Source organism: Alnus glutinosa, chromosome 4, assembly GCF_958979055.1.
Source record: "Alnus glutinosa chromosome 4, dhAlnGlut1.1, whole genome shotgun sequence".
In the NCBI taxonomy this organism is placed as follows: Eukaryota; Viridiplantae; Streptophyta; class Magnoliopsida; order Fagales; family Betulaceae; genus Alnus; species Alnus glutinosa.
The window spans coordinates 27,645,989-27,671,784 of record NC_084889.1 but is presented as its reverse complement, the minus strand read 5'-3'; the positions used below and the strand labels follow the sequence as shown (position 1 = coordinate 27,671,784).

Below are 25,796 nucleotides of genomic sequence, written 5' to 3'. Positions count from 1 at the left end.
TTGTTAATTTTATAGTTTTAGCTCCTCCAATTCTTAAATTCTAGCTCCGCCCCTGTATATAATCTTTATGTTAGAAAGATAAGAGTATATGGAACACATAAAATCTCTACACCTTTTAAACGGATAATCTAGTTGCTTAGTTTGGAGTAAAGGCACGATTTGAAATTGAGTAATGCTACAATTTTTACTTATTTATTATATTATATCATATCGGCTAATGTGGCGTATTTTAAGTGATTAATACTTTTTTTTTAAGTAACTGACATAAAAAGTCATTTAAAATACGTCACATTAACTGATGTAAAATGACTATAAAAAGTAGTATTACTCTTTGAAATTTGGTGCTTCGAAATGTAAATATCATACCAACTAATGTGACGTGTTTTAAGTGCATAATGTTTTTGTTTTTTAAGTAACTGTCATGAAAAGTCACTTAAAATATGTTATATTAATCGGTATAAAATGAATATAAAAAATAGCATTACTCTTCAAAATTTGGTGCTTAAAAATACACTAGTTTTTGGATGGATTTCACCCTATTCATCTTTTAGCAATTTGATAATATTAATAGTATAATTAGAATTTGGGTGGAGTAATAAATGATGCGTTCACTTTATTTATGGACCTTTGAATGACTTATTGATTAGTTTATCATGACAGAAAATTTATTAATTTTATTTTTTTGATGGAAAAGCTGATAAAAGGAGTGATTCTTAATTATTTTAATATGATATTAAAATATTAAAATTTTAGGTGGAGTAATATGATATTTGTTTTGAGAATATTTTTTATTTTTTGGTTTAAAAAATTATTTTTGTATTTTTATAATTATTTTGTGTTTATGTTATTTATTAATATTTTTGTTTCAACAGAAAAATAAAAATAAAAATTGATAGTATAATAACGTTTGTTACCGCACAAGAAAACTCGGCACGCTTCCCCCCTCTCGCCTCTCACTGTATTATCCTCTCCTCCTCTCCCATTTCTCTCATCCCAAAACCCCTGTTCTGTGTCCTCTCTCGCAAATTCAGTTCTAGGGTTTTGGGAATATCATCTAAATCTCAACACGCATGGCCTCTCAATCGGCCAATCTGTGGGTGCTGCTGGGGTTGGGATTGGCTGGAATTCTGCTCGTGACGAGAAAGCTCAAGAAAACCATCAGAGAGGATTTCGGCGCCTTCGTCCAGAGGCTTCAGCTGCTTCCTCCTCCTCCGCCGCCTCCTCCCAAAGCTCCCCACCCCCTCACCGGCTTCACGTTCGCCGTCTCCGACGTGTAAGCCTGTTTACATCGCTAAAAATTGTTGTTGTTTTGTGGCAGAAAATATTGGAATAGGAAGATGTGATTGTGGGATGTGCTGGTTCTGGGTTTTAAAGTGTGGAAGGGTTGGCTCGAGTAACCGACTCTTTTTGACTTGCTGAGAAAAATTGGGAGGGGAGGAAAAAGTGAGAAAAGAAATTGTGAAGTGTTCGTCTTGTGTTACTGTTGCTTGGACTACTGACAGAAAGAGTGGGAGTGTTTGTTTGATTGCTTTTCATGGTTGTTGTAGGCTCCTATAGTAAATAACGTGACGCGCAAATTTTAACTTTGATTTATTTTTTGTTCTTTGGTTTCTAACCATGAACGATTTGTTTGATTTCTCAAGTAGGCCAGGTAATTGAATTTGGTTGAGTTGATTTTTTTTTTGGGTGGGGGGATATTGAAAGGCTATAATTCATATTTTCTAATCTCCTGCCCTCATATGTTTCCTTTGTCATTTGGTCCGTTTCAAAGCACCTACCTTGGTTGAAATTGTCTGCTTCTCTCTCTGTGATTTTGAATATCATGGGAGTGTGTCTATTTTGTAACTTCCATGTATCTAGCGTTAAAGATTACTTGTAGGAGTTATGTATTATTGGAATGTGCAATAATATCCTTAATTTCAACGTTTTATAGAGAACATAGTGTTGCGGTAAAAGCATGAAAGGGGCCTCCTTCCTTTATCAACAAGCCAAAAAAAAAGAAGGAAAAAAAGAGTTAATGACGATCTTATTAAAGTAGAAAGAAGGGTTTATATATATATATATATATATATATATATACTTATCAAAAATATATATATATATATGTTATTTTCAGTCCTGCTCAAAATTCTTCGTTTTCAGTTTTTTTTTTTTGTTGGTTTTGTGGTTTTGGCTTTAAAACTGAATTAATCATTTATTATAATTACCAGATTCGACATTGATGGTCATGTCACTGGATTTGGTCATCCAGACTGGGTGAAGACACATGACAAAGCTTCGTGGACATCACCCGTGGTTACTACTCTTGTTGAAGGAGGTGCCACTTGCATTGGAAAAACTGTTGTGGACGAACTAGCATATGGGTATCTGCCTTGTACTCAATCTGTTGCATTTTTAGGGTGGACTACACACTTTTGGTCCTTCTGGCTATTATAAATATCCAAATGGTCTTCTGATGAAGATATATTTTGCTTGGAGTACAGTTTGGTGCAAACAATGATATTCCTATCTACTTTGTTTCTTCTTGCTTTCTTTCTATTTTCACTATTTTATGTGTTTGGTAACTGCCAAAAAGAAAAAAAGAAAAAAGAAAAGAAGTTACCTTTCCAAATCACTCCCACTCTAGCTGTTGTTTGGATTTAAATAAAGTGAATTGTTTTTGGTATGTCTTCTTTTCAGTATCAGTGGAGAAAATAAGCATTATGGTACACCCACCAATCCTGCAGCGCATGCAAGTGTACCGGGTGGATCCTCTAGTGGAGCTGCTGTGGCTGTGGCTGCTAATCTTGTTGACTTCTCATTGGGTGAGCTTCTTATTAGCGTTCAACAGCTTACCTTCCTTCCCTTGGTATTTATTTGTCTTGACTCATATATTGTCATTGCTGACAGGATTAATAAAAGGCTTTTGGGGGTAACCTTGTTTGTTTGATAACTTATCGTAATTGGGTTCATTCTTTGCCGTGTTTATCATTATCATTTCCATTTCCTTTTCATGTCTTGTCTCATACTACTTCTTTCTAAGAACTACAAAGAAAAAGTGTAGTTAGACTTACTACACTTGTTTCCAGTATACCTTTTTTATGATAAGTAATCGACATATATCATTAAAAGCGTAAAATGCCCATAAGTACACAAGAAAAGAGAAAGTATGCAGCTAGAAGAAGTAAAAAGAACAAGGAAATCAATATAAGCAGCTATCCAAAGATAAAATGTTTTGAAGAATAAAGACTTAATCTCCTTCAATGTCCTCTCCAGGTCCTCAAAACTTCTGTCATTCCTTTAAAATTTTCTATTTTTCAGTTGTGGCACAAGTATTTAGCTGGTTGAATTGATTAAAGATCTTCAGTTCCCTCTTATCTACCCCCTTCTCTCTCTCTCTCTCTCTCTCTCTCTCTCTCTCTCTCTCTCTCTCTCTCTCTCTCTCTCTCTCTCTCTCTCTCTCCATCCTAGCTGTGGCGTGTGAAGGCGTGTCCCGCTAGGGCTTTGCTACGTTCCGGCATATCAGAGCTCAACCAGTTTCGGGGTTCATTTTTCTCGTGTTGGGCTGTTTTGGTTTAGATCGGAAAGGTGGTCTTGGTTTTTCCGCCGGAGATTGAAGTGTTTCTTCTTCTTAGTTGCTTTGGGTTTGCGTCTGGGTGCTTCTTCCCCCTGACGATGCGTAGTTCTTTGAGAGTGGTTGCGTGAGGTTGGGTATGGAGCTTGTTAGAGCTCCCTGTGTATACGGCCTTTGTACTTAGGGACTCTTTACGCTTTTTTTTATAAAGTTTTTAATTACTTATCAAAAAAAAAAAAAAAAAAAAAGCTAGTTGAATTGACTGAAATTTTTGTCTATGTTGTCATAACTTTTAATTGTTCAAACAATTAAAAAAAAAAACGTATAGTTTATCATGTTTGAACAGTCAAAAATGTGTTTTGCCAACTTAGGCATTTTTTGTATATGTAAAACGACTTTATTAAAAAAAAAAGTGCAAGGGGTGTGCGCAACCCCAGTACACATGCGATATATAAGAGAAAACCCTCCGCAAGATCAAGAACAAGGAAAAAGTGCACAAAAATCTTTGAAGTTAGAGGCGTCAAAAAGGGCGTTAATAGAGATTCACTCGAAGAGAGATTTAAAGGAACAAAACCGTTGATCCGGACTCGTCTTCTCGCAATTCTCAAAATTCAAGCGTTCTTTTTTCTCCATAAGCACCTCATTAAACAAGAAGGGATTACATTCTAAACAACATTAAGATCATTTTGACTAAACATTCTTTTCCAACACTCTAGGAGCTCAGCCACCCATCTTGGCATAACCCACTCTACTCCGAACATCCTAAAAACCAAATTCACAAGTCTATCAATATCACAGTGAAAAAGGAGGTGATCGGGAGTTTCCCCATTCTTTTTAAACATATCATATCAATCTATCATGCTGTGTTGCTTGTGGAGATTATCTATGGTGAGAATTTTTCCAAAAGAAGTTGTTCACGTGAAGAAAGCTACTCTTTCAAAGAAGCTTTGAACCTCCAAATGTTCTTCCAAGGGAAAGAGTAGTCAACGTTGGGGAGGAGAACTTTGTAAAAAGTTTTGACCTCAAAAGATCTTTTTTTGGAAGGTACTCAAAAGAAATCACACAATGAAAAATATAACTTTAAATAAGTGTGAAATATCAAATGCTAACAATGACATTATTCCTATTTTCTAAAAGGTTGGCAACAAATAAAAGTTCACTTGTAGCTTGAAAAAGAAATTAGTCAATATTATTATTATTATTGGTGTTGGAGTGTGGAGTGTGGAAACATATTAGGAGGAGGTGGGGGGTTTTCTCAAGATATATTAGATATGAAGTGGGTGATGGATCTAAGATTCGATTCTGGCATGATGCTTGGTGGGGGGACCAGCCACTAAAAGAAGCTTTTCTGAAGTTTAGTATTGATCGCTGTAAGGAGGCATGGGTTGACAACATGCAGTTTCGAATAGTGTTATTCAACGGAATGTGTCTTTTGTCAGATCTGTACAAGATTGGGCGTTAGATTTGGTGCTTGCATTTTTTGGTGTGTTATATTCACTCAAATGGAGACAAGGTAGTGAGGATTGTATTCGGTGGATTCCTTCAAAGAGGAAGAAATTTGAGGTGAGGCCGTTTTTTCATGAGTTATCTACTTCTTGGGGTGGGGTATTTGGAAAGTTGAAGTCCCTTTGAGAGTGAGTTTTTCTTGTGGACAGCAGCTCATGGTAAGATTTTGACATTGGATAATCTGAGCAAAAGAAGAGTAATAGTGGTGGAATGGTGTTGCATGTGTAGGAGGAGTAGGGACTCTATTGATCATCTTTTTATATTTTTATTTATGAATAATAACAATTTTATGAGGAATGCTACATGTACTTAAACTTTTATGAAGGGAGCCTTACTAACTAATGTGGAGCTTATTCATTGGAGATGATTAAAACAATTAATAAAAAAAATGCTACGGGTCGCAATGAATAAGCTCCACATCATCTTAGTAAAGCTCCTTATGTAAAAGTTTAAGTACATGTAGCATTTCTCTAATTTTATTAAAAAACGTAAATTCCTCGTACACGAAGAGTATACAAGAGAACCAAGAGACCAAAGCTCTAACTGCTACTACAATTTAGAAAACAAATCAGATCTATCAAATTCCCTGAGGGAAAGTTAGGAACATGAACAATAGCCTAATACAAAAGAGATCTCAGAAATGAGTATTTATGAAGAAGCACATTGGTCTTGCTATCCTCGAAGAGTTGACGATTCATTTCTCTCTAAATGCTCCACATTAAAAGGGCGGGAATAACTTTTCAAATAGCTTCTTTAGGATGTCCCTACCCAAGAAATTTTCAACAACAGAGAAGCTGAAGAATGTTACCAGGCATGACCCAAGAGACCCCAAAACTGTTAAGAACTAAGTGACAGATGTCATCGGCATACTCACAATGAAGGACAAGATGATTAATAGTTTCCTCATTCTTTTTACAGAGGTAACACCAATTAATCAGCTAGAACCCCCGCCTTTTGAGATTGTCTGCCGTGAGGATTCTACCCAAAGCCGTTGCCCATAAGAAGAAAGCCATGGGAGGAGGGGCCTTTACCTTCCAAATGCTTTTCCAAGGGAATGAACTATGCTCACCTGAATGTAACATAATATAGTAACTTTTCACTACAAAACCATGGCGGCTCGAAGGAGTCCACAACATGCTATCCATTACTCCCGCAAGGGGATTCATGGAGTATAAAAGAGTAAGAAAAGAATTTAGAGATTCAATTTCCCAATCATGAGCATCTCGAATGAAGCTAAGATTCCAAAGGGTGTGGGGACTGGAGTGATCCATATAATCTGACACCAAAGCCTCTTTGTTATGTGCGAAGGAAAAGAATTAAGGGAAAGAACACTTGAGAGCATTATCCCACACAAAATATCATGCCAGAAGCGAATGCGCAGACCATCCCCAACCTTATAGGAAACAAAATTGTAAAAAGCTCCCTAATTTTCCCTAATATACCTCTGCAGACTCACCCCATAAGTACCTCGTGCTTCCTCTGAGCACCATCCCCCTCTCTGGATCCCGTACTTCGACATAATCACCGGTCTCCATAAATAATCTTGTTCATTCCCAAACCTCCAAAGCCATTTACCGAGTAGGGCTTTGTTAAACAAAATAAGATTTTTAAAACCCAACCCTCTCGCAATTGGGGAACAAAGTCTTCTAGTTTACCAAATGTAACCTGTCGTCCCCACCTAGGTTGTCCCACAAAAAGTCCCCCTTAGAACGCACAAGTCTACTGGCTATGCCAGCTAGTAAAGGGAGGAGAGATAAAAAATAAGTGGGAATACTAGAAAGCGTACTCTTGATGAGAGTAAGACGTCCCCTTAGACAAGTAAATCTTCTTCCAGCTCGCCAGCTTTTTTTTTTTTTTTCCATTTTCTCAACCACCCCATTCCAAATGGCTCTATATTTGGAGGGATCACCTAAAGGAAGACCCAAGTAACGCAACGGAAGAAGAGATATTACAATAGAGAATATTAGCTAGCTCCTCAATGTGTGGGACCTGCCCCACTGCGAACTCGGTTTTTTGAAGGTTAACCTTTAAACCCGAAATGGTCTTGAAACACAAGAGAATGTGGTCCAAATTATGGATTTGATCCACGTTAGCATCACACATAATAAGAGTATCATCTGCGAACAACATATGTGAAGTTTTCAAGGGGGAATTGTTGAGATTGTCTACTTGGAAACCAGAAAGAAAGCCCCCATCCATCATTCTAGAAAGCATCCTATTGTAGGCATCCATGACTAAGACAAAGAGAAGAGGAGAGAGGGTCCCCTTGGCGAAGTCCTTGAGAGCTATTGGAGAAGCCATGCAGGCTGCTGTTGATCAAGATCGAGAAGTGAGCCGTGGAGATACATGCAGAAATGCACTTCCTCCATTTAGAGCCAAAACCCATACGCCTCAAAATATAGTAAAGGAAGTCCCAATTAACATGGTCAAAAGCCTTTTCTAGATCAAGTTTGCATAAAACCCCAAGAATTTCTAATCTCAATCTGCTATCCAGACATTCATTGGCTATAAGAACTAAGTCTAGAATCTGACGGCCCCCAATGAAAGCATTATGGCTATTAGAAATAAGAGCTCCCACTACTGGCTGCAATCTACTCGCAAGAACTTTCGCTAGGATCTTGTAGACGCTCCCTATCAAGCTGATAGGTCTGAAGTCCCTTATCTCCAATTCACCAAGCTTCTTCGGAATAGGAGTAAAGAAAGTAGCGTTAAGATTCTTCACAAACCTCTCAGGCTCAAGAAAATTATGAAAAAAATTCATGAGATTGGCCTTCATAATAGACCAACTGGAACCAAAAAAAATAAAAAAAGCAATAGTGAAGCCATCCGTACTTGGTGCTTTGTCTACCTCCATACTCAGCAAGGCTTGAAAAACCTCCTAAGGTTGAAACAGTCTCTCCAGCCAATCCACTTATGAAGAATCTAAACAGGGGAACGCAAATGGTGTGTTTGGTTTGAATAAAAAGTTGAATAATATTATACTTTTTTAAAAAATAAATCATATTCTACTTTAGCAAGACGATGAAAGAACCCCGTGTTGTGATCCCCTTCTTTAAGCTAAGTAGCCCTAGATTTCTGCCTCCAACTGATTTCTTGTTACCAAATCATTTTTGACCTTTTCTTTCCTCGCGCTCTCCTCTGCTGCCAACTCTCTCTCCTCTTCTAAACCCGGTGGTTCTGGATTCTCTTCCGGCTCCGGCTCCGGCTTCGGCTCCTTAGCCTAGTAGCTCAAGTGTTGGTGTTTTGGTTGCTCAGGCGGCCCCTGTTAAGCCGCATGTTCCTTTCACCTTCCTCCCTTTGCTGGTTTCGGAAGTGGTACCTTCGGTGACTCTGGTTGCCCCTGCGATTCCGGCGAGTTCTCCGGTGACTATTGTTGGGTCTGATTCTTCCGATGGTCCTGGGTTTGCTGCTGCCCCACTTCCTAGCAATTCGGGGTTCGCTCCTCCGGGTGCTGTCCCCTTGCTGGTTGGGTTTGGGTTGGATCCTTCCTCCTCCTTGTCCTCTCAATCCCCTGCGGCACCAGTAGAAAAGAAGTCTGTGCAAACCCCTGCGGTTCCAGTAGAAGAGAAGAAGTTTTCTGAAGGTTTGGAGGCTCCTAGTCGGGTACTAGAGTTTGGTGTTGCCCCTCCGTTATCCGCTGGAACGACTGTATTGGGCGAGAAGATCTCTTCGGCTGAGAAGTTGACGCCGGAGAGGGAGCTCCCTTTGAAGAAGGTTACAGAGCCTCCAGAGGAGAAGGATCCGCCTTTTGTTTGCAACCAGAATTGGGAGAATGAGGCTTGGAAGAAGGAGGCAGAGCTTTGGGGGAGGATCTCTGAAATGTATCCGGGGGTGACTGAGGAACAGAGACAGAGGCTCATTGAAATCTGGAGCAAGATGATAGAGCGCAAGAAACACGAAAGTAAGAGGGAGCTTCGGAATCTACAAAGTTCCGTCAATTACGAAGACATTAAAGCTTCTTCGAGGTGTAGGAAAGACAAGGCCATTAGGTCGTAGGGTTGTATGCCTTGGGGGTTCTTGTGGGTTGTTCGCTGGTGCTCTTTCGGGTTTTCTTGGTTTTTTTGGGTGCGTTGCTTGGGTTCTTTTGTGGGTTGTCTTTTGGGTGTTATTTTGGTTTCTAGGTTTTGTCTTTGGGGCTTTTTGTTGGGTTTTTATTCGGGTTTTTTCGGATTAGCTTTGGCTCTCCTGTGTATACTTCCTGTGTACATAGGGGCGCCTTACGCTTTCATTTCTATAAAATTTTGCTTATCAAAAAAAAGAGTTTGAATCTCTTCCAGCAAGTCCTTTGTTCGTACTTCTACATTCCCAAAGACCTCTTTGTTCCAACGGATCAAATCAGTCTTCAACTGCTTTAATTTGCTAGCAAGGACAAAGCAGGCAATACTCCATTGCAAAGTGGCACTAGAATTATGGAGTATATCTTTACCCTATTCGGAGTCCAATGGGTTATGCCTGCAAGGGTGATACAATTGTTAGATTGTTGGCGAGGTAAGGCGGGTTGTTGTTCAGTTCTAGATGTGTGGAGGATAGCCCTGTTGTGCTTAATATGGAACATATGGAGAGAACGAAATGCTAGATGTTTTGAAGATCGTGAGATGACGAAGGAAGAGGTCAAGAACATCGTGGTCAAATCGCTTTTTAGTTGGACAAGGGGCATATAATTTCTTAATCTTCTAACTTTTCTGAATTTGTGGATTTTTGTTCTTCTTTTAGCATTTAAGGGGGACTCTATCTTTGTATACATCCTGAGTACTAGGGTTGCTCCCCTTTGCGCTTATCAATGAAATGAATTATTTTATCCAAAAAAGGTTGTTAGTTTTGATACTAGACAATATTAAGTGGTAGCTTTGTTGTATTTGCCCTTGAAATTTAATTTGTACGTGCTTCTGCAGATATATTTCTTTGTAGTGGTTAATAATGGTGGACACTGACTTATTAAAAATAATAATAGTGGACACTGACTTATTAAAAATAATAATGGTGGACACTGATGGAACTTAATGAAGAAGAGCTCTACTTTTGATTGAAACCATACAATTACTGATGCTAAGTTACTCAATTTACTGGGAAGCTGCTTAGGCTTAGTGTGGAACATATAGATGCTTTGACTTGCTCCATGCTTTAACAATTTCTGCGGATCTAAAATTTGAAGGTTACGTATCTTGATCAGGAAATAGGATTTTTTGATCCTCATTAATCTTTGGGCTAGAATTAGGTTTTCCTCTTTTGTACTTCTTGTGTGCTAGAGTTTCACTCCCTTTGGCATTCTTTATGAATTTTTTTAATCTATGAAAAGCTGTTTGAAATTGATTATGGAACTGTTGTAATGCTTGATCATAGTTTAACTTCTGGAGCGAGCTTCTTGTTTTAACTTATGATTATGCCTTTCGTACTAACAGTATGTGGCAGGTATTGATACGGTTGGTGGTGTGAGAATACCTGCTGGATTTTGTGGCATTTTAGGATTCCGGCCCTCTCATGGGGCTGTTTCTCACGTGGGCATTATACCTATTTCAACAAGCCTTGACACAATTGGTATGTGTGGTTACAACTCTTTATGCTACCTTAATGGAGATATATGTTATAATGATATATAACTGCCCAGTCAATTTTTCATGTTTTTCTCCCCTGGTTTCTTTTGAGGTTCTGTTAAGGAGATAAGAAATTGCCCATGTATCCCTTTTACATTTATTTTTCTTATGATTTCAGGTGGTTCACATTATTGACTAACATTCTCAGATTTTTTTCTGTTGTTTATTTGAGAAGTGGAACATATGTATGAACTTTATTGTTTGGAACATGTTATTTTAGCTTTGGAATAAAATTTGGTGTAGTTCTTTTCTGGCTTGCCCTTTGGTTTCAGCAATTTTGCTCATTGAATAAAAGATTCTATGTAGAAGGATGTAATTTCCATTTGCTCAGGTCATTCTGCATTAGGATAAAGCGAGAAGGATTTTCAGATTGAAGTTTATGTTTTTCACTCGTGTTTCTGTAGTTAAGTTTCCAAAGTGTAAGCATCTGTTTGGGACTGAGTTGTAAGCCTTGTAAAATGCCAAGAACCAATTAATTCTACTTCTGTCGTAACCAACCTTTGATTGGAGGCGGAGACTAAAGGCCTGCATGTCAACTTTGGACCATGACACGTGAATGTCGTTTTCCCTGTGTGCACGTGCAACTAGCTTCACTGAAATGCAGATGATGCTGCATCCTTTTCAGTTATACTATTTAAAATTACAGTTTAAAGTAGATTGTAGAAGTTTATGTAGATATTAGATAGTGATTACTGAGCCATTGCATGTGATTTGGTTGACCTTGTCTTGACTTGATGTCATAATTGCTGTCTGCGTTTTTTGTCCCTTTTTTATTTTTTATTTTTATTTTCTCTTTTGGATTGGTCATTGGTTAGAAAATTGATTTCTATAGTTAGAAAGCCATCAATATGCTGTCTGGGGCGCTCATATAACTTAGTGTAATTAACCTATGCAATCACTTTGGCAGGATGGTTCGCAAAGGATCCTAATATTCTACGTCGTGTTGGCCATGTCCTGCTGCAACTTCCATATGCCATTCAACGCAGTCCTAGACAAATTATAATTGCTGATGATTGCTTTCAACTCTTAAAGATTCCTGTTGACAAAGTTGTGCAAGTGGTCATCAAATCCACCGAGAAGCTTTTTGGAAGTATGCCAATTTTCTGTGTGCCCCTAAGCAAAAAGTTATATTTCTGTTATTTTTTATTCTTATTGTTGTTGCTGCTACGTTATTATTCTCGTTGCTAATAATGTTAAATCACCACTAATCTCAAAAGCTTATGTTGATAGGAAAATCTGAATTTAATCGTCTAATTAATATTATAATGTTTTCCCTCATGAGTATGGTCGGACTTTCCCTTATTAAGTGGAGTCCAATACGTAACTTAAATGAAAGGTATAATGTGGAGTCAAGATTCAAACTTTGAATCTTTCCTCTGATACCTTGTTAAGTAACCAGTTATCCTAAATGTGAATTTAATAATTTAATTAACATTCTAACAAATACTAGCTTACAAATATCATTTTTCTCAAAATATTTTATTATTTTACTTTATGTTATGGATTTTCTCTAAATTGCATCATAAACTTCCCCAGAACAAGTATTGAAGCATGAAAATGTCGAGGACTATCTCAGGTCGAAAGCTCCAACCTTGAAAGATTTTCATAGCAAGAAATCAAATGGTGAACTGAAAACTTTCTCAACAAGATTGCTTGCGAATGTTATGCAGTCTCTTCAAAGGTGAGCTTGCTTCTTTATTGTTTTATCACCTTAAAGCAAAGATGAGAAAGACTTAAGGCAATTTTTCCGAGTATGAAAAGTGAAAAGTTAATTATTTCTTTTAGTGTCACAGATCACTTTTTGTACATTGCTGTTTGTGATGGCATCTTCGTGCAACTCTTTTCTTTGTTCTTTCTCTTGCCCCTTTGTTTTTCATCTTTTCCCTCTTTGAGAGAAGGTGCCGAAGGGGGGGGGGGGGGGGGGGGGGGGGGGTGGGGGGTGCTGTTGTTCAGTGTGGCTGTGGATGCATGCACGATTGTTTTGATGAATAATAATTTTCATTAAGAGAAGCAAAGCTCGCGTACATAGAAAGTATACGATAGAAGCCACCACCCTTATGGGGTTGAAAATCTAAAAAGTTAACAAAATCTACAAGATTAGAGGAAGAAAAATTAGGAACAAACGTTACAACCCATTCTAAAATAGATTTCAAGAAAGAGGATTTTAATCCTTCCTTTGTAGAGGGCAATGGTTTATCTCAATCTCAGGAGTGGCCAGTTGAGTTTGATCCATCCGGGGAGGTAGTTGTGTGGGAGCAGGATGGCAAGTTTTGGGATGGGATGCCCTTGGATTGGGCGATGGATGGTGTTCATGGCGAGGAGTCATTGGCTATCCTGGATGCCATTGAAGAGGAATTTCTTTGGGAAAAAATGATAGCATGCCAAAAGTCCAAAGGCAAGAGAGAGCTATTGAACTTGAAAAGTTCTATTAACTATGGCGATGTAAGCGTACCCTCTAGGCGTTGGACATGCAAGGCTCACATGACGTAGGATTGTGTGCTTTTGTGGGTCTTGAGGTTTGAGGGTTTGAGAGTTTTAGGGTTTAGGTCTTTGTGGGTTTGTTTGGGTTTTTCTGAGGGCTGGTGTTGGTTGTTTCTGTGTTTACTCCTTGTACTAAGGGCGCCTTACGCTTTTTTTTTTTTTATGAACTTTTCTTACCAAAAAAAATAAAATAAAATTGTAGCACATTAGACTTGCAATCCTAAAAAAGACTCATTTCTCTCTCCAAATGCTCCACATTAGTAAAGTAGGGATAACTTTCCGTATGGCCTCTTTGGATTGACCCCGACCTTGTGTCTTACAATAGTGAAGTAGCTCTAGGATATTGCTAGGCATGATCCACCAGACTCCAAATAAGATGAGAACCAAGTGCCATATCTTGCTAGTAAACTCCCATTGGATGAGGAGGTGGTTGATGGTTTCCTCGCTCTTTTTGCAAAGACGACACCAATTGACAATGGTAAGACCCCACCTCCAGACATAGAATGGATCTTAAAAGAGAGATATAGTAAGTGCTTAGTAAATATTACAATAAGCTTGTAGGAAGCATTTAGTAGATCTTTCTACAACGTCATTGATCCTCGTGATGGCACTCACTTCCCTTGGAAGAGTATTTGGCTGAGCAAGGTACCCTTGCGAGTGGCCTTCTTTACTTGGTCGGCCGTCCTAGGGAAGATCTTCACCATGGATAATCTAAGGAAGTGGCATGTCATTGTGATCGATTGGTGTTGTATGTGTAAGTAGTATGGACTATGTGAATCATCTTCTTTATTGTGAGATTGCTAGTGCCTTATGGAGTGCTATTTTCAGTTGAGTTGGATTGTCTTGGGTTATGCCTAGACAAGTAGTGGATTTGTTTGCTTGTTGGAGAGGGTTGTTTGGCAGACGTTAGAGCTAAGCGGTGTGGAAGATGGTGCCATCATGCCTTTTGCGGTGTCTTTAGCGGTGAAGAAATGATTGATGTTTTGAGGACGGTGGTGGAACTCAAGTCTTTCTTATTCATTACTCATTACCTTTGGACATTTTTTTTTTGATAGCCAGGGTATCCAGGGTTTCGCCCCGACTAGATCCCTGGGACACCGTGAAAAGTGCCCCCTCCACACGGGTCAGGTAAAGCTTGGGCTTTTGCCCTTGGCCATGGCCGCAAGAAATTATTTTCACTTAAGGGGGGTCGAATCTTAGACTTAATGCTTCATGAGGCACCAAGGCTAAGTGACTTGTCACTGGAGCCAACTCGTGTGGTAAGTGATGTTGGCTTGATAGTCTTGATGGTTTTTATGCTGGTTGAAACCAAAATTAAAGCTGCTGGAGTTTTGGGACACTACTTGCAGGATATCTGGGCAATAACAGTTGTAGGGTTAAGAAGATTGCTTTGCTAGAGCGCCACATGATTGGGAGGTAGATGTCTTTGCTTCTTTTCTCTAGGTGTTGCATTCAGTTTGAGTGAGAGAGGATGTGAAGAATAGTTGTGATGGGCTCCATCCATTCGAGGATTGTTCAAGGTCAAATCCTTCTATAGCTCTCTAGCTCCTGCTGAAGGTAGCCGCTTCTCCTGGAAGAGTGTGTGGTAGACTTAGGCTTCTTCGATGATGGTCTTTTTTGCATGGTCGGTGGCTCTAGGCAAGATCCTCATCTTGAATAATCTCATGAGGCGGAATGTCATCGTCATGGACAAATGTTGCATGTGGAGGAGGAATGGGAAGTTTGTAGACCGCCTCTCGTTGCGTTTTGGCTTCTGCCATTTTGAGTGCTTTTTTTAGTTGTTTTGGGATGTCTTGGGTTATACCTAGACGTGTTGGTGATTTATATAATTGTTGGTGGTCTTTTGGCAGGCCAATGTGTGCTACGTTGTGGAAAATGGTGCCTACATGCCTCTTTTGGTATTTGTGGAGGGAAAAGAATGATAGAAACTTTGAGGACAGAGAGAGTATGCTGGGGGAAATTTTATCCCTTTCTTTCAAAACATTGTATCTATTGACGGAGGCGTATGTGTCTCCTTTGTCGATTAGTTATAGTGATTTCCTCCTTGTGTATCTGGGTTGCGCTTTTAATGGTGTTCGCTTATATATATATATATATATATATATATATATATATATATATATATTTATAAAAAGTTATAGTGACTTCCTTGTTTGTTTTGCTCTTTCTACTTAGGTGGTTTTCCTTTTCTATATTTCATTTGTACTTAGTAATAGATTTTGAACTTCAATGATTTGTATTGATGTGTAGTAATGTATGTAAAGAGAAAATAGTTACATGATCTTTTGATCAGTTAAGTAAACCTATCTAACGTTTGAATTACAAACATAAACCTTATCTAGCTTATCTAGAGTTTGAACAGAATTCAAACTCTCTATTTTAAATATACAGAATCCTATCTAAAGAACCTATCTATTAGTTAGGAGTCTGCACTAGAGAGGAGTCTTCACATGAACCTGGACGGGTTTCTGTGGATGCTGAGGTGGTAGCAGTGATATGGTTTACACTTAGTGGCGCCTTTTCAATGCGATTAGTTTATGACTTACCAAAAAAAAATAAAAAAATTGTAGGGTTAATGAACAGCAAGGGTTTGGGTTTTACGATGTTGCACGCGCTCTTTGGTATGCCATCCTTAGTCGCTTCAGTCTGTCTTGGGTGATGCCTCTTCGGGTGATAGACTTATTCGCCTGCTGGTGGACGGGTGGTCGCTCTCGGAGTGCGGTCGTGTGGAAAATGGTTTATTGTTGCCTTATGTGGTGCTTGTGGAGGGAACGCAACGATAGACAGTTTGAGGACAAAGAAAGAACCATAGATGAGCTCATTTCCTTTTTTCTTCATTCTTTGTACTCTTGGACGGCTGCGTATCTCGCACCTCTAGTGATTAGCTGTAACGATTTCCTTGTATTGTTTTCTTCTTCTTCTTAATTGCCTTTCTTGTATACTCCCTGTGTACTTGATTGCGCTTTGCGTTTTTTAATAAAACCTCTCTTACTTATCAAAAAAAAGTATGTTTGTTATGTATGCTGTCATGAAAGGGCTTATACACTTGGGGGCTGAGGATATTCGAGAAAGAAAAAATCAGCATTGTTTAGTATGCTATGTACAGTAACTTGAGAACTGTAACTTGGCCTCTTGAGTGGATTTGAATGCTTGTTGAATTCGATTTTTTATCCTGGGGTTTTTAGGGCTTTAAGAGTCAGTAATCAATGTCTAATTGCAAGGTTTGAATGGTTGGATAAGTTGCAGAAAATCAATAGGAGGCGGAGAAGAAGAAGAGTTGTCAATCCTACTTTCCCATAACCATCACACCTAGGGTTTGATTGCATCAAATAATTTTGAAAAAGAGCTCAATAGCTGGAAATTCTCATAAAACGTTCTCCACTAAATTAGAAGATTTACATCCATATTTGTAAGATTAGATGCCCTAATAGTGAAGGACTTGGACTTGATAGACCTTTACTATGAATCCTGCAATAAAAACTACTCAAAACCACAAATAGAAACCCAATAGCACGAACCATTACTTTGAAAAAGAGCTCAATAACTGGAATTTTTTTTTTTTGATAAGTAAATCGAGTCTTATTGAAACACCGGAAGTATATAAAAGGAAACACCTAACTAGGAAGAGAAAAACGACCAAGAAAATCGACAAAATTAAGCGACAGAGGGGATAGAAAAGCCACAGTCCAAAGATAGAGAATGAAAGAACAAAGCTAAAATATCCTCCATGGAATTCTCAATGTCCTCGAAACACCTAATATTTCTTTCTTTCCACACACCAAAAAATGCATATTTGCACCATCTTCCAAATTGCGACACTCCTCGGCCTTCTAGAATTCCACCAACAGGCAAACAAGTCGATGACTCTTTTAGGCATGCCTTTTCCTGAGATTATCCACTGTAAGGATATTGCCAAGGGCTGCCGACCATGCAAAAAAAGCCGCCCTCGAAAGAGCCTGAGTCTGCCACATACTCTTCCAAGGGAAGCGACTACCTTCCGAGTAAGCCAGGGAGCTAAAGAAGGACTTGACCTTAAATAGGCTTCTCTTGGAAGAGACCCACCAAAGCTTATCTGCACGACCTCTACTTTCAATAGCTGAGTGCAACACTTGGACGAAGGAAGCAAAGAACTTGGAGTCTACCGCAACTCTCCACTAAGCATCTCTCTCACTCCTAAACCGCCACAACCATTTACCTAACAGAGCGCAGTTGAACATCATCAAGTTCTTGATACCCAGCCCTCCCTCTGAAATTGGGGTACAAACCTTAGATCAACTCATCAAGTGATATTTGAATTCTTCACCAAACTCACTCCACAGAAAATTCCGTTGTAGCTTCTCAATGCGAGTAGCAACACTCCCTAGGAGAGGGAATAAAGACAAGTAATACGTAGGTAAATTGGCGAGGGTGCTCTTAATAAGGGTGACCCTACCACCCTTGGAGAGGTATAACCTTTTCCAACTGGCTAATCGATACTCTATCTTCTTGAATACACCGTCCCAAATATGAGTAACTTATAGGATGTCCCCAATGGAAGACGAAGATACTTCACCGGCAGGGTTGGGACCCCACACCTTAGGATTCCGGCTAACCTTTCCACTTGATCTACATTCCCCATAGGAATTATATTTGACTTAGCCAAATTAACCTTTAAACCCGAAGTAGCTTCAAATAGCCCGAAGCAGCTTCAAACAGAAGAAAGAGACTTCGCAAATAACGCAGCTGAGGAGCGCGAGTACTACAGAAAATCAGAGTATCGTCGGCAAACAGAAGAAGAGAATAATTAGCATTACCAACTTTGAAGCTTTCCAACAAACCGCCACTAACCGCTGTAAAAATCATACGGCTCAAAGCCTCCATCACAAAAACAAACAACAGAGGTGACAGGGGATCCCTTTGTCTCAACCCACGGGAACTACTGAAAAAATCATTAGGAGAGCCATTGATTAGCATCGAAAACCGCACAGAAGAAATACAATGAGCTATCCACGAGCACCACTTTCCCCTAAAGCCACACCTCCTCAGCATATACAGAAGAAAATCCCAATTTACATGATCGTATGCTTTTTTTAGACCCATTTCGCATATGATGCCTGGCTCCCCAGATCTTAATTTACTATCAAGGCATTCATTGACAATAAGGATCGGATCTAAGATCTGCCTACCCTTAATGAAGGCACTCCGAGATTTGGATATCAATAGCTGGAAATTCTCATAAAGTGTTCTCCACTAAATTAGAAGAATTGCATCCGTATTTGTACTTATCAAAAAAGAGGACTTGGACTTGATAGACCTTTACTATGAATCCTGTAATAAAAACTACTCAAAACCACAAATAGAAACCGAATAACACGAACCATTACTTTGAAAAAGAGCTCAATAACTGGAAATTCTCATAAAACACGCTCCACTAAATTAGAAGAGTTACATCCATATTTGTAAGATTAGATCCCCTAACAGTAGAGGACTTGGAATTGATAGACCTTTACCATGAATCCTGTAATAAAAACTGCTCAAAACCACAAATAAAACCCCAATAACACCAACCATTACTTAGAGATAGCATGAATCATTACTTCTAAAAAACATGAATCAGTACTTGGAAAAAATGCCCAATAACATGAGGGAGGGAGGGAGGGAGGGAGGGAGGGAGCAACATGAATCATTACTTCTAAAAAAACATGAACTCAGTACTTGGAAAAAATACCCAATAACATGAGGGAGGGAGGGAGGGAGCAGCATGAATCATTACTTCTAAAAAACATGAATCAGTACTTGGAAAAAATGCCTAATAACATGAGATGATCCATAGTATGACATGTGGCACCATTATTACAGTCCATGTCCATCAATTCTGAAATTTCAGCAAAATCCTGAACTGACAAAATTAAAGAAAATTGAGATCAAGTATACCAGTGATACGACACTGAAAATAAGAGTCTTAATCCACTAAACAAGCCTATTCAAGATCTCTAGTGGCATTGGCATGTATGGCAAATCATGAGTGGGCTTTTCAACTAGCCCTTTTGCGTGCCTTTGTAGGTCTTCAAAGATAGCTGGCAGTGTCCTCCATCAACTGTCAAATATGGAAGTTGAATATGAGGTACTTGCTAATGCCAATTGTTTGTTGTGTCTTTTTCGCCCTTGTTGGCAACTAAGTTTGATGTGACTAATGAGAAAGATGCAGCTATTATGGCCACTCTGGTCTGTCCTCTGATCCACTTGTTCTTCGTGGAGAAGAGAAAAATTTGTCAATAAAATTCGCCAATCAAATATTCTGGTCATGTTATTTAATCCAGTATAGGATATCGGTCTTTGTTGGCATCTTTTCACTCTGATCATGCGTGCTTCTCTGTGTATTATAAGATGGTATGGGTGATTGAATCTATTCATTTTCTTTATGTTGGTACTTTTCCCTGGACAATGTGTTAATTGAGGTTCATGATGACCCTTTTTAATGCAGACATGAGTTCAAACGTAATCATGGGGAATGGATTAGTTTGGTAAAGCCTATTTTAGATCCTGCTATCTCTGCACAAATATACGAAACACTGGACACAGCAGATACAGATATTGAAAACTACAAAGCAATCAGGGATGAAATGCGTACGGCTATCTCCTCTCTTTTAAAGGTAATGATTATATGTAAGTGTAACTTATGTTTGTTTTGGTCTTGGATTCAAGTTGTACATGTCACATAGAATTTAAAATGTGTAACGAAGAAATGAACTTGCTAGGTGTCAACCCTTATATTTCACATGTTGTTGAAGGAGAAGAAATGAAAATTAAAAATAAGAAGATGAAGGACATAAAAGTAAAGAAATGGGCATCTGCATAAATGATTTATGGATCACACCATGTAGGAGATGATGTATTTGTCATGTAATAGAGTTACCTGTTTTCAGCCTACTATCTGCTGTACTCGCTACCCCTCGCAGAGAGCATGTTGCAGTAGTCCTGGCCACCATGCACGCTTTAGCTTACATGTCACACTTGGTTGTCACCCCTTTTGCTCCTTATTAATGGTGTCATTATTATGGTTATGATCTTTCCTGTAATATCATGTAAACTGCCATGACTCTAACACTGTGCTTGCTTCCATTTTCATCCAATTGCAATACTGTATTTTTTATTGTCCCAGTTCCTCAAGTGCATTAAATCTGCTCTTTAATTTTTTTTTGGTAGAGGGATGGTATTTTATAAGTTGCATCTATTATCTTTGTAATATGTACCAAAGAATTTTATTTTATTTTATTTTTTAACAGGTAGATTTGCTGCATTTGCTAAAAAAAAATATGGGAGCCTATTGTGCAAGTTTCAGTGCTAGGTTGTATAGGCCCATGTTAACTTATCTTTCTGTAATTAATTGGCATAATATTTTGTTGGTACCTTTCTTGTAATTTTTTTTTCCCAGGATCACTTTTTAACTCTACTTGTGTTTACATTTGATGTTTTCTTTAGGATGATGGAATTCTGGTGATCCCTACAATTGCTGATCCTCCTCCAAAACTTGGTGGGAAGGAGATCCTATCAGAGGAGTACCAGAGCCGTGCATGTAGTTTGTTAAGTATTGCTAGCATATCAGGTTGCTGTCAGGTGACTCTCTCTCTCTCTCTCTCTCTCTCTCTCTCTCTCTCTCTCTCTCTCTCTCTCTCTCTCACACACACACACACACACACACACACACACACACACAAGGTTTAATACAATTTTCCGATATCTTGAATCTTTAATATTGAAAATTAATTGCTTGCTGTTTGTAAGGTTTCTCCTATATGCTGTTTGTACTGCTTAAATATCATGCGTGTCCTCTTGATGTCTCTTTTCAGGTCACAATACCTCTAGGATTTCACAACAAGTGTCCCCTTTCAGTGTCCTTCATAGCCAGGCATGGTGGTGATCGCTTTTTACTAGATACAGTGCAGACCATGTATACGACTCTCCAGGAGCAGGCTGATATTGCTGCCAAACCCAAAGTTTCAAGAAATGTTGTCAGCAAGGAGCAGTCTGCTGAGATTGCTAAAGAAAAGGCAAATAATGATATTAACTTTTATGCCAGTTGACCCTATCTATGACGTTTTCTTGTTAATCTCTCCAACATAATGATGATTACTTTTTAACTTAACCAAATATATACTTATCAAAAAAAAAAAACTTAACCAAATATATAGAAGCGCTCCAGCTCTTTGGAATTAATCTTAATATATTTGTCCAATTTGACCAGAATTAGATATTCTTTTTTTTTTTTTTTTGATAAGTAAAGGCACTTTCATAATGCGTCTGCCGAACCAGAATTAGATATTCTAGTTAGTGTATAAATGACCTGGCTCTCAAACCCTTGAATCATCTTCCATCGTAGGGGTTTTGTGTCCTAATTCTTTTCTTAATACTCTCTCTCCCTCCCTCCCTCCCTCTCTCTCTCTCTCTCTCTCTCTCTCTCTCAATCTAATTTGTGCATTTACTTCTTCTAAATTGAATGTGTTATTGGGTTCTATGACTCCCTCCCTCCCTCCCTTCCTCTCTTTCTCTCTCTCTTAATCTAATTTGTGCATTTACTTCTTCTAAATTGAATGTGTTATTGGGTTCTATGACTTAGGGCAACCAAGCATTCAAAGATAAACAGTGGCAGAAGGCTATTGGGTTTTATACAGAAGCTATCAAACTTAGTGGTACTACTGCAACGTATTATAGTAACAGGGCTTTAGCATATCTGGAACTGGGGAGGTAATACTATATTCTTGGGAGTTGAACTCCTCAACCAATGTCTTATTAAATGTGCTTGACCAGTTTCTTTTTGCCCATACAGTTACCTCCAAGCCGAGGCAGATTGTACTCAAGCTATCAATCTTGATAAAAAGGTGACTTCTTTCTCTGCAAAAACTCTTTTTGTTCGATTATTTTGTGCTGTATTTTCTTTTTTAACAAGTAACCAGTGAACATGCCGCTGCCAGCTATCCAACAATGGTTTATACCTAATGTGGTGTGGCATTTGTAGTTTAGTGCTAATGTTGTAGGTATTTGTGTCATTGACTGATTTATCATTAAAAATGATATCACTTGATAATAACTCCTGGCTATGTTTGTTAATCATTCCAAAAACACTTTTCTACCTTATGAGAATATTTTGAGAAAACATGCGTTTACTTTTTCATGTGTAGAGGCTGACTTATTACATACAGAATTAGAGACATGGCCGCATGGCCACCCCCACAGGGAAGTGGCCACCAAATAGGCATGGTCATGCGGCCATCCCAACTAGATAGGCGTGGCCGTGTGGCCATCCTAACAAGTCAGGAGTGGCCGCGCATGTTAGGGGTGGCAGCAACAGGTTAGGGATGTCCACATGGTCGCCCGAACCAGAAAAGGTTGCCCATGTGGCCGCCCGTGAGTTTTTTTTTTTTTTTTTTTCCCTCTGTTCAGAACACTCTGATTTTTTGTTTTTGTTTTAATGTTTTTGAAACGCTTCTCATATTTTTTTTTTTGCTTTTGAAAACATTAAAACACTTCCCAAGAAGTTTACCAAACAATTTTCTTTTGACAACCCCACAAACAATACTTCTCAAATGTGGACCCCGTTGAAAACACTTCTTGGCTTTTCTATCACATCAAAAACTTTTTGAACTCAAAACATGAAGAACCCTTGAATGTAGAGTCGGTCATTTTAGAATACATGATATGCTTGAATCTACTTGAGATTTACCATTTTCTGAGTGTTTTTTTATTTTTATTATCTTTTTATCAAAAATCATTTTGGTATATTACGACATCTATTTTCTGTCTTTTCTTCAGAATGTAAAGGCCTATTTACGTAGAGCCACAGCAAGGGAGATGCTTGGCTATTATAAGGAAGCAATTGAAGGTAAATTACATCCCTATACCTTGTTTTACTTCCTCAATTGGAATTTTTTTTTTTTCGTAAGTTCAATTGGAACTCTCACCAGAGCATTGATTGATACCCACTACATGATAAAACCTTATAAAGCAATTGTCCTTTATCTTTTTTCCATAATTGGGCCACCTTTAGCTTTTAACGGACTTTATAGTATTCGTGTTCATCCATCTTAACATCCCCATTTTGGTTATGCTTATTTAATGAACGTGTTACTTCTTAACAGTCCAACGTCTTGTATCATTGAGCATTTTTGGTCTTATAGCAGTCTTACAGAATTTTCTCTTTAACTTAGTAGGTGTTTTACAATCACACAGTACTCTCAGAACACTTCTTTGTTTCATCCACCCTACTCTTGCTACGAGCAACATCCTCCTCAATATCTTCGTCTTTGTGATTTATTGATCCAAAATACCAAAAGTAATCACTCTTTGGTGTCTCTAGACAATCAAGTTTTACTGTCCCCGTCTCTATTTCTATTTTTTACTTGACCTAAAAACTCCAGATTCTAAACTATTCCTCCAAACTTCAAACTTGGAATTAACTCCCCCAGTCTCATCAACAAAATATCATTCACCAAAAGCATACACCAAGGGAGCACATCTTGAATTGATCTAGTAAGTTCCTCCATAACCAATACAAAGAGAGATGGATTTAATTCTGATTCTTAATGTAAACCTGTTGTGATGGGAAATTCGCTTATGGTACCTACACGAATTCTCACTCTGGTTACAGATCTATTTTGCATACCCTTTATCACTTTAATACACTTTAAATGGATAATTTTCTCTTTCAGAGTCTACCACATTACCTCTCCAGGGCCTTATTATGTGCTTTCTCTTGGTTGATAAAAACCATATGGAGATTTTTACTCATTTCTCTATATTTCTCCTTCAGGTACCTTATAAAAAATTGAATGGTGATTATTCAAAATTACAGTTAGAGAAACAAATGTGCTTCTTCATGCTATTTGCAATGAGGCCTCATTTTATTGAATAGATAAGAACTAGGGTGAAAAACAATGAGCCAAAGGGTATTAACCTGGGGTTTTTTCTATGGTACATCTCTAGTTTTTTCTTGGTTTCTTTTCTTCATTCGTTTTGTTGATGGCATTTATAACCTGCAGATTTTAGATATGCGCTTGTCCTTGAGCCAACCAATAAAAGAGCATCACAATCTGTTGAAAGGTTAAGGAAGTTATTTCAGTAGGTTATTCAAATTTAAGCAAACTCTGGGCGCCTCAAGAATTGGTTCTCATCGTGCAAACCCTCGGGGTGCTTTCGGCTCATCAATCTCATGGATGATGCTCTTTTTTGTGTCTTCTTTACCAAGAAGAAAAAAGAAAAGAAACCTTCCCAATTTTTTAGAGGTCTGAAAAGTATTTTGTTGTGTAATTTAATATGTTGTGCAAGTATAGTTAAATTTTGTTTCTTCTAGAATTTTTGCATTCAGGTTATACTTATATTTTTGAGGTGAGCTTTTAATGGTTATGGTTGAGTATAGCTTGCAAATAACTTCTTATGGATTTATAATTTGCTCTCAGTGTACTCTGCCGATTAGTTGTAAAATTGTATGGACAGTAATGTGGTAGTCCAGAAAACCCAGCAACAAGAAGTAAAATTTCTTCCATTTTCTCTCGTTTAATGTCTTACAGACAAGCATTTAAATTCAAGTTAGTCTTGCTAATTTACTGTCTTTTGGAAAGAAGCTCAGTTGAAACTGATCTTGGTCGGTTGCATTCAATTCATTCTAAAGTCAAAATTATGACTTTACACCCTATGGGCGGAGATCACCCGTTTTCTACTACTTTATCTCCCTCTTGTGGAGGGCAGATTTTGTCGGTCGGTAGGAGGCGGAGTTCGCCCGTATATGCACATGGGCAGACGGATAATTTCATTTAACCGCAAGTTGAATCCCTCGTACACCAAATCTTATATAGACATCTAAAACAAAACAAAGATCCAGAAAATCAAAATAAAAAATAAAAATAACTACCTCATCCCATAAATCCACAACCAGAAAATCGAAACAAATGACAAAGTGGGATTTGGTGAAGTGGATGGAGTTTGGCAAAGTCACATCTTGCTCTTCCTTTAGATTTCAGTTTCCCTTATATGATGCTGAGAGAGAGGAGAATGAGATATATGAGAGAAGGATATCTGAAAAGAAAGGTAAAGATTTGAGAAAGGGGGAACATTTTATAGAGAAAGGGATATGGTAGATGCCAATGTCATACATTGGGAGATATATATATATATATATATAAAAGATACCCTACATTCAATAATAATAGAGATATCAGAAGTATAATTTTTTCAAAAGCTCGTCATTTGATTGGGAGGTTTTTGGCTCTAGAAATGAATGTTGCAGTAAATCAACAACTAGGTTTTCATTTCATTTTCTTCCTTTTCATAAAAGATCATATTCTAGATACATAGCCCTTCATTTGCTTCTGCATCCTAATAATTTCTCTGTATCTCAAAACTAGTTGATAAGGTGATACACTTCTTTACTTTATTTTATTGATTTGGTGCAATGAACATGATGCAATGCTTTGTTTGTTAAACTATTCTCCTTCTCACTTTTGTTTTCTCTTTTCAAAACAAAAATATTAATAAACAACTCAAAACATGAAACACATCAAATCAAAACTGTTTTCACATGTCACATCAAAACATTTTTTTTGAACAAAACACAAAAAACACCCTCCAAAATCCATTAACAAACAGAGTGCACTTGCTACTATTGGATAACATTGTGGTGGAAGATAATTTTG

At 38.1% G+C, this 25,796-nt stretch overlaps 1 protein-coding gene across 2 annotated transcripts; it reads left to right on the top strand.

Annotated features, from left to right (window-relative positions):
* Positions 1–926: 926 nt before the first annotated feature.
* LOC133865654 (translocon at the outer membrane of chloroplasts 64) lies at positions 927–24,657 on the top strand. 2 transcript variants are annotated; one of them, XM_062302076.1, is made up of 13 exons: positions 927–1,273; positions 2,211–2,363; positions 2,680–2,804; positions 10,469–10,594; positions 11,558–11,740; positions 12,187–12,331; positions 19,595–19,763; positions 20,593–20,727; positions 20,961–21,161; positions 21,728–21,855; positions 21,938–21,989; positions 22,921–22,990; positions 24,147–24,657. In XM_062302076.1, the coding sequence occupies exons 1-13, from the start codon at positions 1,071–1,073 to the stop codon at positions 24,227–24,229; spliced, it is 1,773 nt and encodes a 590-aa protein (XP_062158060.1). In that variant the 5' UTR covers positions 927–1,070; the 3' UTR covers positions 24,230–24,657. The 2 variants fall into 2 exon arrangements, with proteins under 2 accessions (XP_062158060.1, XP_062158061.1); XM_062302077.1 differs by lacking the exon at positions 927–1,273 and having other exon boundaries at positions 2,223–2,363; positions 10,459–10,594.
* Positions 24,658–25,796: the final 1,139 nt, after the last annotated feature.